General features: G+C 54.7%; 1 protein-coding gene across 1 annotated transcript in view; it reads left to right on the top strand.

The window, feature by feature from the left end:
• Nucleotides 1–7,638, top strand: part of C18H6orf132 (chromosome 18 C6orf132 homolog) — a 41,740-nt gene extending 34,102 nt beyond the window's left edge. The window contains exons 3-5 of the mRNA XM_049764939.1: nt 1,516–1,591; nt 4,023–6,921; nt 7,384–7,638. Coding sequence (XP_049620896.1) covers nt 1,516–1,591; nt 4,023–6,921; nt 7,384–7,501 — 3,093 coding nt within the window. The 3' untranslated portion in view covers nt 7,502–7,638. The remainder of the gene's footprint in view (nt 1–1,515; nt 1,592–4,022; nt 6,922–7,383) is intronic.
• Nucleotides 7,639–12,370: the final 4,732 nt, after the last annotated feature.

Genomic DNA, 12,370 nt, shown 5'->3' with positions numbered 1-12,370 from the left:
AAAGGAGTGGGAACTTGGGGAAATGCAAAATAGTATGGTAAGCTGGCAGCTGTTTAAACCTAGTATGATCTATTAACCCTGAGATCATAAGGGCATCGGCTGTGCTTTAAGTATTCCAGTCCACCGCCTTTTATTTATTTGTTTTTCTGCAAGTACCCAGTGGAAAGCAGGCATGAGGAAAGGCCAGGTCATAGTGCTTGGCCCTTTAACTTGTGGCCAAAATGGGGAGTCACCGCAGATTTTATCCTTTTTGAAAAAATAGGAGCCTCCCCAGCTGCGCATAGGGCAGGGTAGGGGGCACTCCAGTTGATATTTGACCCTGTGGCTTGCACCTGAAACTTCAGTGCTCAGTGCTCACTCCTCTAGTCAGGTCCAGAGGTTCTGGGGGGGGGGGGGCACTAGGGCTACCTGAAATTTGGGGATCATGCAGTGCTGGGGAATAAACTCTGAGGCATCACATACACAAGGCATATCCTCCACTTCTTTGAGTTCTCCAGGCTCTCATGTGTGTTGTTATTTTCATGGAAATTGCATTCAGGTGCCAGTGGCTGGCCATTGTTTTCAAATTCTGTATTTTCAGATTTTCCTCCTCACTAGGGTTTATTTGTGATCACCCACACAATTATCAAGGCACATTAGACATACGCAGAGGAGTGAAAAACTAGAGTCGTCAGCTATACACTCAAGGCAACTCTGTACTCTCTTCTTGTTTCAGCTCCATAATGAAACAATCTTTTCCTTTTCCTTTTCCTTGTAGTGTCACACAGTCTTGCATTTAAAATGCCCAGCAGAGGAGCCAGAGAGACAGCATAAGGCTTAAGGGACTTTGCTTGTATATAGCCAACTCAGTTTCCATCTCTAGCACCATGTATGGTCCCCTGAAAACTACTAGGTATAGATCCCTGTGCACAGAACCAGGAGTAAACCCTGAGCATCCTCAGGTGTGACCCAAAACCTAAATAAATAGATAAATAAATAAGTAATGCCAATTAAAGTGCTGGCAGATAATTCTTGAGTGTGAGAAGGGCTGTACCATCCATGCAGGTGCTAATGTACTTCCTGTAGGCAGAAAGCAAATGCCCTATCTGTGGACACACGTGTCAGCATCACACATGAAGTCTGGAGTCTTCGATAGATACACACGGGCTAGAGAAATGACTCAAAGGGCTGGAGCACATGCTTCTGTTGAGGAAACCCCAGAGTCCCCTGAGCCTCGCCAAGTGTGGCCCAAAACCGAAAAATAAATGAATAAGCAAAAACGCAAAACATTTTGTATTGATCTATTGTCAGATATGCAAACCAAGGTCTGGCAGAAACTAATCCCATATTTCCTTCAGGGCATTGATGTTTCAGTATCCTGGCAATTTTCCAGACCCTATAAATTTTCATATTTAGTAGAGTTGTGTGTTGGGTAACCATCGGCGTCGCTGAAGTTATTTCTGCTGTAGAGCAGCACCTGAAGAAGGAATTCTGCGTCATTGCTTCGACTTCCCTAATCTCTCTTCTCCCTTACAGAATGCTCAGGAGAACCATGGGCTGGCTGTGCCCACTCCTTCTGTCCCAGAAGACTTTGCAAACAAACAAGTGACAGGTAAGAGGACTGGGGCTTGGGACTGTCCCCCTTCCTTCCTCCTTATGTCCCAACATCTGGTCTGCTTCCTCGCTAACCAGAGAGCCTAGTCCCCAGACCCCTTAGCTAGGGGCTACATGGCTGGGAGTGGAGGGGCTGTGTGGAGGTCAGCATGGCTGGCAAAAGCCCACTTCTAGAAGAGCCGATAGAGACCGGGCCAGGACAACGGGGAAGAGGAAGAGACAGACCTTGACAGGCCCCAGGCTTTGGGCTCCAGCTTCCCTCCAGATTATCCAGTGATTTGCTCTGTGGGCAAATCACTAACCCCTTCATCTCTGTTTTCCCATGACTCATAGCAAGCAGAGGCACAGCTCACAGGAGTAAATGGTACTGAAAGTCACTTCTCAGCTCAAAATGTGTCATCAGGGCTGGGGTGATGATTTCTAAGGCCAAACAGACTTTGCATGCTGGAGCCCCAGGTTCAATCCTTGGCACTGCATGTCCCCTAAAATACACAAACCTGCCCATGATTTGCATGTCACACAAAGAAAAGGCTCCTGCAGAACTGGGGAGTTTGGACTATCTCCTTGGCTGCTGTCACTTCCCCACACCTTTGCTTCCTGGTATCCCAGGGCCAGCGCTCATCCCCAAACAGGCTGTAGCTGTCCGCCCTCGCCCCTCTTTGCTCGAAAGCTTCTGCTGCCATCTTCTTGGCCCTGACTCGGGTAGCACCCCAGCACTCTGGTTTTCTCTGCCTAGATTAGTCATCATCAAATGCAGCAATCACTTATCAACAGTGTGCTCCATGTCTCATTGACCCAGTAAAGCATAGCTCCAGGGACTTGCTCCAGTGCTAGAACATGTATGTTGTCCTTGCATATGTGTTGTGCTGGGTTCCATCTCCCACACCACATGGCTCACCCTAACCCCCAGCACTGTGGGGTATGGTCTGAGGGGCCTGGGCACCTTAGAGTGTGACCCCAAGACAATTAAAAATAGCTTTGGGGGGGGCACAGAGATGCTTGAGTGCAGGTTTTACAGGTGGGAGGCCTGGTTTGAATCCCAAAAACACATGGTCCTCTGATACCACCACGAGTGACCTCCACTTGCTGTGGCCCTAAAATAAAACAAACAAAAAATAGCTTAGGAGGGGCAGGGTTTTGTTTATGAGAGGGTTTTTTTTGGGGGGGGGTCTTTTTTTTATTGTTTTTGTTGTTGTTTTGGGTCACACTCAGCAGCACTCAGGACTTAGTCCTGGCTCTATGATCAGAAATCGCTCCTGGCAGGCTCTGGGGACCATATGGGATGCCAGGATTCGAACCACTGTCCTTCTGCATGCAAGGCAAACATACTACCTCTGTGCTATCCCTCCAGACCCCCCTGTTTTATTTTGTTTTGATGTTATACCCCGCAGTGCTCAAAGGTTACTCCTGATTCTATTCTCAGTAATTACTTCTGGTGGGCTCATTGTATCATATCATATGGGAAGCCGGGGGTTGAACCTAGGTTGCCAAAGTGCAAAGCAAGTGCCCTACCCATTGTACTATCACTTTGGCTCAGGGTTTTTGGGGGTGTTCTCTACACATGTACTTGAAGACTCTGGACTGACTCCAAGAGACAGTCAGCCTGGCTGTGTAGACAGTAAATGCTTAGGCTGTTGTTCTGAGAGCTGTAGCCAGCAGTCCTGAAGGTGAAAGGAAGGGCCAAGATCAGCCAGGGACTGAACTTGGGGCCTCACCTGCCAAACAAAAGCCTGGATTTGGCTCTGCAATACTGCAGCCCAGCTCCAGGCATTGGGGGGCTGGAGGATACTGTTCCTTACCTGCCGAGCTTGATGACCAGTGCTTTGTCCACACTTAAGTGAAGACTCCTGCGTAACCCGACAACAGTTTTATGAGACCGCTGACAATATTTCCATTCCTAGATGATGAGACTGAGGTTCAGCAAGGTTAATTAGAGCCTCCAAGGTCACTTAGCTAAGTGGCAGAGCTGGGCTTTCTGATTCCGAGAAGGGGAAGGCAAATTCAAAAGGGGGCAACTGAAGAGAGCTTGGTAAAAGGATCCTTTAGAGAAGTGTAGATAGGGTGAGAGGATCCGGATGGAGGGCAGGTGTGGGGCTTTGGGCTCAACACTGGCCACTCTCCCCAAGCCCCTCCAACCTTCTGTGCTGGATTTGCCCACAGCCAGAGGCTGTCAGGCAACACTGACTCCGAGCTGGGCAGAGAGGGTGGGCAGAAAACATTCCAGAACTGTCCATGGATAGCTCTGGCATTGGCACATTCCCTCGCTTGGGAATTTCCTTGCTTGTACTGCTGATGTGTGTTCTGAAGTTAGCCAGGGGATCCCATGGGTAGGTGCGCGCGTGCACACACACACACTCACACACACACACACACACACACACACCCTACACAGATTGGTAAGGCCTCATCTCCTCTCTCCCTTCTTCCAGGCTCCGGCTCACTAGTCAACGGCAACCTCCGCTTGTACAGCTCCGTGGGGGACTTAAGACCTGGGTACTATGGCCAGGACCCACTCATCCCACCACCTCCCCCAGGCCCAGCTCCGCGGCCACCCCTGGACCTGGACGCTTCACCACCTGGGGGGGAGTCCCCTCCACCCCCGCCCCCCTCCACAGCCCCACCACCTCCACCCCTGCTACTGGAACCCTCAACCCCACCTAACATGGCCCCCCCTACACCCCTAGGATTGGGGGCCCTGTCCCCCTCCTCGGCCCTGCCGTCCCCTACCACACCCACCCCTCCTGACTTCATTCCCCCCGCCCCACCCTTGGCCATTCCACCACCACCCCCTTTGCCAGCCCCAGCTCCTCCGGCCCCAGAGTCCCCTCACCCAACAGGGACTCGCCTCTTTCCTCCTGGGGGTGTCACCAAGTGGAAGTCGGAGGTCGCACTGAATGGCCGGCAGCCAGAGGGCCCCCGAACCAGCCCCCCCAGGAGCCCCGCAGAGCCCAAGGGCAGCTCCCCGGGACCCAAGGCAGAGTCCCACCTCACTTTCCCCCGCTCACTCAAAGTGCCTCCCCCAACCCCAGTCCGGACTTCGTCCATCCCAGTGCCAGAAACACAGGATTACGCTCCAGAGGAAAGTGGTGGGGTCACCAAGCAGGTTCCCAGCCGGCTCCCACTGCCTCCCAGCTTCCATATCCGACCCGCATCTCACGTTTACTCAGACAGCACCCCTGAGTCAGCAGGCCCCGGGGAGTCCGGGGAGCTGGCTAGTCCCAGGAAGAGTGGGCCCCAGGCCTGGACCAGGGAGCAAGCTCAGACTCCACCCCCAGCCCCACCCCTGCCCCCTCCTGCACCCCCACTCCCACCCCCTGCACCCCCTCTTCCCCCTGCTGCCCCTCCTTTACCTTCTGCCGAGAAGGCCTCTCCTCCCCATGAAGGCTTCACGAAAAAGCCCAAACCCAGCTCTCCTGCCCCCAAACCCAAACCCAAACCCAGCCCGCCCAGTCCAGAGGACACCGAACCCACCGCCGCCACCCAGGACGCTGGGGCATGGGACCCCGGGCAGATGGAGAAGCTGCGGAACGAGCTGGCCGCCTACCTCTGTGGTGCCCGGAGGGACGAGCGCTCTGCTGGCCAGCGTTCGGGGCCCTCAGGGGCTCCCCAGGGAAAGGAGGGCAAGAAGGATCCCAGTCCTGTAAAAAAGGAGACACCTCCAAGCCTGCCAGAGAAGGAGGTGCCTCCAAATGTTCCTGAGAAGACCCCACACAGTCTGCCAGCGAGGGAGGCCACCCCAGGCCTGACCCTCCCACCTGTGGACTATGCCCCCCAAGAGACCGCAGCTCCCAGTGTCCGGCAGATCAGGAATGAGCTGGAGGCTCGGCTGACCTCATCCACGGAGAAGGAGGCCAAGCCCAGCCTGGGGTCTCTGCCCCCCAAACCTCGGCTGGAAAACAGAGCTGAGAACGGCTGGGTCTCCAAGTTGGGGGCCAGAAATCCATCACCACCCTCCACGACCCCTCGGCTGGCCTCAGCATCACAGACTCAGGACACCTCTGGGGCCCCTACACCTCCCAAGGCCCTGCCTGGCTCTGTCCCATCGGAGCCCGTGTCACCTCCTAAAGCTGTGCCAGGACCTGCCACACCTCCGCCCACCACACCGTCCTGGCGGACAGCAGAGAAAACTCCAGTCCTGGCTACTGGGCAGTGGAAGAAGCCAGGAGGGCCTGGCCTTGGGGAATCGGCTCAACCAGAGGCACAAACCCCGAAGTCTCCCTCACCTGGAGCTGGCTCGTCTCCAGCCCTCCCACCTAAGAAAGCCAGCCTCTACCAGCCCCATCACAGCCACGACAGTCCCCCAGAGGTGGCTGAAGAACGTGCCTGGACAGGAGGCCCCAGGAAGGACCCCCAGGACCTGCCCACCAGGTCTGTGGCCCAGGATGAACCTCTCAGGCACCCCGTGACGGGTGAGGTGGTGGAGCGAGGTTCGCCCATGGCCCTGCTCCTCGCTGCCAGGCAGCGGGCACAGAAGGGCAGGTCAGGAGGGGCACTAGGCCGGTCCTCGCTGCCAGGGAGCCTTCGGGGCCACGGCACCTGGCAGTCAGAGGCAGGCTCCGACAGCATCTTCTACAACCAGGGCCGGCCCAACTCCTTCACGGTGGTCCCCAAGATGCCCAGGGAGGCCGAGAAGGAGTCCCCGAAGCTGCAGGCCGCTGGGCCGGGCCAGTGGAAGTCACCCCAGCCCCACAGGGACCCCGAGGCCGCAGAGCCAGGCAGGGGGCACAGCTGGACGAAGGGGGAGCCCCAGGGGACTGTCGTGAAGGCCCGAGCGGGGCTCAAGGCCTTCTCATCCCCGCCTTCACCCTCCTACGGGCAGGGGGACGGCAGCGAGGACGAGGACTTGGGGTTCAGCTTTGAGGTCATCCCCCCACCGCCCGAGTTCAGCAGCGACCCAGAACCTGCTGCCCCAGTTCTGCAGTATCCGGGCCGGACCACCAACAACCACTTGTCAGACTTGGGGACACCCCGAAGTTTTGCCCGCCCCATGGTGGCACCAGGGCCACTGTCCAGCAGGACCGGAGGCCTGGAGCGCTTCTCGGGCACAGGCCGGTCGCTCATCAAGAAGCGCCTGTATGTCGGGGAGCCTTCTCGAGGCCCAGGGCTGCCCCGTGGGGGCACAGCCCGCAGCCTCAGCACCCCCAATTGCTTTGGGCCGCCTCCCACGGGCCCTGAGATGATGCGGCGTGTCCACTCGGCCGGACGCGCGGCCCCCGGAGGGCTGCACGCACGCAGGATGTCGCTGGAGGGTGCTGCTCGTGGGGAGGCCAAGTTCAAGGCCAGCAGCAATGGAGGCAGAGACTATGGCAATGTCCCCACCGCCAGCAGGTGAGCTGGGGACCAGGGAGGTGGAGGGCTTTTGCTGCGGGGTAGACAGATGTAGATAGATGCCTAGGCGGGTTTAGGGTGCAGCTGACCCTCCCTCACCCTCAACCTTCATATCTCCCCTGCCTCCTGGAGAATCGGGGCTTTGGGCTAAATGTGGGGGGTGTCCAGTGGTCCTTGGAGCACACCATGGAAAGTGAATCAGTCACTAGCCAGGAGTGTGGAGCTCTGAGCAGAGGGAATTAGCATGTCCTCCCTGGCCGGAGGGGAGCTAGACTGGGAGGGGGGTCCCTCTGTCCCTGCCGCCCACCACCCCTCCAAGTTGACAGTTTGGGGTTTGTGGAGGACAGGAAGCACAGCTCTGACCTTTCTCTTCCTCGTGTGGCTGGCATAGATGGAGGTGGGTAGTGGCTAAGCAGCTGCAGGTCATACATAATCTCCCCTCTCCTTTCCCCTCACCTGCAGGACTCCCCACAACACCCCCCACTATGGAAGCCCCATCAACACGTTCACCGTGAGACCTGGGACGCGTCACCCCATCTCCTATGCCTACTCGGGCACCCACCGGAAAGCTATGTCCTGAGCCTGGCCACCTCTAGGCTCCAGACAAAGGGCAGAATCTGGGCATCTGTTTGGGGTGTGTGGGAGGGATGCAGTGGGTGTCAGGTAGCCTGGCACAGACAACGGAGTGGGGCTCCCTGAATAGAGACAACAAGGCCCAGGAGGTTCAGGAGTGGGAGGGGCAGCGGGCTGGCTGGGGGTGGGGGTGGCAGAGGGAGGGGCCCTGGTCCTCCTTCGCCAGGCACTAGTAGCTTTGAGCGAGCTTATTGGCAGCACTTTGACCAGCAAGGCCTCCAGAGCATCTGAGCACAGAGCTGTGAATGGCTGGAAAGGCTCTGCCCCGCCTTGGTCCCCCAAGCCCCAAGAAAAGACCTGACTGGGTCAGGGTCTAGGACACTCGGGCAGATCTTTCCATTCCAGCATATGCCACCTCAGAAGGTGTTGCCTGGTCTTCTAGCAGAGAAGGCACAGCAAGACAAGGTGTGCTCACCAGGAGAGGCTACTGGACCAGAGGGCTCGGGTCCTATCTCCCTGGCCCTGAGCCTCAGGGAGGTCTAGAAAGGTCTGGAAAGGGGAGATGTGGCAAGTGTGGAGTAGAAGGCAGCTGAGAGAGGTTCACTTCTCGAGTCAGAGGCTCGTGAGATTTGGGAGGGGATTTTTCCAGTCACCCTGCCCAGCCCTGATTCTACACATTATTACTGAGGCCTAATAATGTGGCCAAGGTGCTGGGAGGGCTTGGGAGCACAGAGAGGGCACAGAAGGTAGGAGAGGAGTTTGTGTAGATGGGAATGCGCTAGAAAGTCAATAGTGGTAGCATGGCTCTCCAAAGCCAGGCAGACATTGGTTGGGGCAACTCCAGAGGTGAGTGCCAGCAATAGGAAATGTGGAGACTGCTAGTGCTGCAGGACCCAGCCAGAGGGACCTTTGAACCTGGCCCCTCATCAATTGGTACAGGACCTGTAGTGGAGCAGACATAGGCATGGAATTTAATGCGAAGCAATATTCTTTGGTCTGTCCTGTCTTCAGGCAGTGGCTAACTTCCTCATGGCTACACGGGGCTGTGCCTGCCTCACAGAGGAGCAGAGGCAGGGAGGGAACCCCGCAAAGGAGTGGTTAGTAGATTGTAGCCTAGAGGCAGTTCCTTTGGGTTTTAATTGAGAAATATGCAGCAGAGCTCTGGGGAGACCCCTGAGTCACTGGGGGTCACTCCCAGCAGTGCTTATGGGACACTGCATGCCCAGGATAGAACCTGGGCCTCCAACATGCAAAGTCTATGGTCAGTGCTTTCAGGTCTCTGTTGGGTCACCAGTTCTGTCTGGGCAGATTTTTTTTTTTTAGCCCATAACTGCAAAAAGAAAAACAAATAAATAAACCCATTACTGCTAAAGTGTAGTGTACCATGGTGGGAACAATGGGTCGAATGTTTCAGATAGACAATTCAGGGGGAAATATGGTGTTTCAGAAGCAAAGCCCACCCTGAAGCCTGGCTCCCGCCTTGCTCTTCGCCCCCAGAGCTTAGTTGCTGTGGAAAAAGCTGGCCTGACTCTGGGATGGCAGAGAAGGCGCTGACCTCATGTGGGTGGGGAAATAAACAGGCCAGTGTGGACTGGCTTCCAGCAGCGTGACTGTGGACTGATGACTGGTAGCGCCCTGAGTCCAGAGAGGGGAGAGGAGAGCTGGGGTGGTGGGGGAAGAGGGAGGCTGAGCCCAGGGTGGGGACTGAGCGATGGAGCCCTTGAGTTGGGCCAAACTTTCTCCTGGGGCCCTGAGGTTTCCTTCCCCTCCGAATTCTTGGAGCAGGAGCAGAGCTGGTCTGGTGATGACACACTATGTCCTTCACACCTCGGATGGATTCTTCTGCATAGAAGTTATGAAAACAATACCTATCTCATGAGACAATCACACTCCTAGAGCTACTCTTCGTGATGACCAGTTAGAGGCATGACTTCACACTTAACATATAAGTGCTGCTGTCCGCTGTCAATGTTTGCAGTCCAGAGGCCAGAGAGATAGTACAGCAGGCAGGGTACTTGTACACAACTGAATAGGTTTGATTCCCAGTACCACATATGGTCCCATCAGCACCACCCAGTATGGCCCCCCAAATCAGGAAATTTTTCCACTCATGATCATTTTCATCTGATGAATGTTTATACAACCTTTGGTACACAGGTATATAAAGTAAGTATATGAATCCAACATTTACTGATAATTTACTTTAAAGTAAAATTTCTAAAGATTTTTCACATAGACACCCACATGCAATAGTGGCCCAGAGTGTAAGAAGCGAGGGACTAGTGGAAAGAGGGGCAGAAACCCAGAGAGATCATAATTGGGGGCTGAGGAGATCCTCAATGGGCTGAGCTCATGCCTGACCTGCAGGAGGCCCAGGTTGACACCCCTGAGCACCTGTGGCCCCAAACTAAAGAAATACCATTAATCAGAAGTGGCAGAAAAGAGAGGGGCAGGGAAGGTGAATCACCAGATAAGAAGGGATGGGTCTAGCTCAGGGTGAGGATGGGGGCACTCGGGGATTTAGGCAAAACATCCAGCACATGGCTAGCATTTGGCAGCTGCCAATAAACGGCTCATGGGACAAACCCTAGGTTCACTCCCTGGGACCATATGTGAGGCCTGCCACAAATGAGCGCTGAGCACCACAACAATCAGAATGGGGGAATCCTTCCTGAATTGAGAGCAAATGGATACCCTCAGTCCTGCCCACAGACCCATACTTATTCTCCCTCTCCTCATCAAGGAGAAAGTCCCCCCAACTCCCAGACACTCCCCTCTGCTAAGAGACCTCTCCACACCCTCTGCCCCCACCCTCAGCCCACTCTTCCTCATCCTGCTTGTTCTGCTTCGACATCCCTCCCCAAGAGGCCACATGGGTGCCTGCTAATAAGGTCTCCAAGGGGCCAAAGCGATAGTGAAATAGAGAGGGCGCTTGCCTTGCATGTGGCCAGCCCAGGTTCAGTCTCCAGCACCACATACAGTCCCCCCGAACATGGCTAGGAGTGATTCCTGAGAGCAAAGCCAGGAGTAACCCTTGAGCACTGCCAGGTATGGCCTAATATTGAAAAATAAAAAGGGGGAAGCGGAGTGGTGGCGCTAGCTGTAAGGCATCTGCCTTGCGCATGCTAGCCTAGAACGGACCATGGTTCGATCCCCTGGCGTCCCATATGGTCCCCCAAGCCAGGAGAGATTTCTGAGCACATAGCCAGGAGTAACCCCTGAGCAAACCCTGGTTTTCGGGTGTGGCCCAAAACCAAAACAAACAAACAAAAATACTCCCAGTTCTGGCCCAGGGAATCAACGTCTGAGATGGTGTCACAGAGGCATCAGGGTGCTTAGGAAAGGCTCCTACCTGGTGTACCCAGACCTCTAGGATCCTGGAAAGGTTTGAGGGACAGCACGGACAAGATCCCTGGGCCTTATGAAGCACCGAGGACAGGGCTTAGCTGCAGGAGCATTCCCAAAGTGAGATGGTAGCTATGTGTTAAGTCTCCAGCACTAGAACTAGAGGTACCCTGACAACACCTGCATCGTATGTGCAAGCACCACAACCAAGTACACATGGCCCAACCCCTGGGCATCACTATTGTCAACAGCAGGGAAGGAGGAAGGGGAAAAGGGCAGTGGCAGTGGGTAATGAAGGGAGGATGTAGCTCAAGACATCACATACTTCTCTCAATGAGGCCCTTAGTTGAATCCCCAGCACAGCCAAACAAACAAACAAAAAAATTTAGAAACTTAAAAACAGGACTAGAAAGATTGTACAGTGGGAGTGCCTGCCTTGCATATGGTTGATCTGGTTGAATCCCAATCACCACATTTGACCCCTCAAACCCCACTAGGAGTAATCTCTGACAGTTGGGTGTGGCCTCAAAAGAAAACAAAACAAAACCAAAAAATAATAAAAGGGGGGCTGGAGAGACAGCACAGTGGTATGGCATTTGCCTTGCACTCAGCTGACCCAGGATGGACCTGGATTCAATTTCCAGCATTCCATATGGTCCCCCAAGCCTGATAGGAGTGAAATCTGAACACAGAGCCAGGAGTAATTTCTGAGTGCCACTAGGTGCGCCTCCCCCAAAAAATTTAATAATAGGGGGCAAGGCATGTAAGTCTCAAGGAGAGGCCTCTGCACCCTGCAACTGGAAGGGCCAGCTCCCACTTCAACCACTGACACCTGTTCACCCTAAGTCTTATTTTGTGTGGGGGCCACATCTGGCAGTGCTCAGGACTTACTCCTAACTCTGCACTCAGGGATCACTCCTGCCAGGCTTCAGGAACCGTGGTGCGGGGATTGAAGCTGGGTCGGTCACATGCAAGTCAAAAGTCCTACCTGTTATTTCATCTCTCCAGCAACCATTTCTGAGTCCTTAGTCCTGTTGTTTGACAAATGTGGGCATGAGAATGGAGGAAGTAGCACCCATTAAGGGTCCCAAGGATGGGCAGAAGCCACTGTCCTCCTCCCCCAGTTCATTCTCCTCCTCATGTGTCCCTCTTCCCCCTTATCCCCACTGGTACTTCCTCCCTCAAGAGGAAAATTCTGGTCTGGTTTTTGTTAAATAACTAATCCTGGTACTTGCCCTAGTATATAACCTGCACTGGTCTTTGCTCCAGGTGTGAGCCTGAGGTGTGTATGCCAGGCAGGCTATAACCCTGCTCACGGGAGGTGTGTGTGGCTATTCAGATTCCGACTCAGTTGAACTTAACTTTCTAGGTTCCCCAGGACCACAAAGGCATTTTCCTTGCATGCAGCTGACAGTGATTCAAACCCCACCACCACCAGGTGCCCAGCACACCCAGATGTGATGTCTGAGCTCTGGGCTGGGAACGGAGCCTAGGCACCCATGGAATGGCCTCTCCCCACTGCAAAAAGCAT

Source organism: Suncus etruscus, chromosome 18, assembly GCF_024139225.1.
Source record: "Suncus etruscus isolate mSunEtr1 chromosome 18, mSunEtr1.pri.cur, whole genome shotgun sequence".
NCBI lineage: Eukaryota > Metazoa > Chordata > Mammalia > Eulipotyphla > Soricidae > Suncus > Suncus etruscus.
The sequence above is the reverse complement of the archived record's forward strand: the minus strand, read 5'-3'. Positions and strand labels throughout refer to the sequence as shown.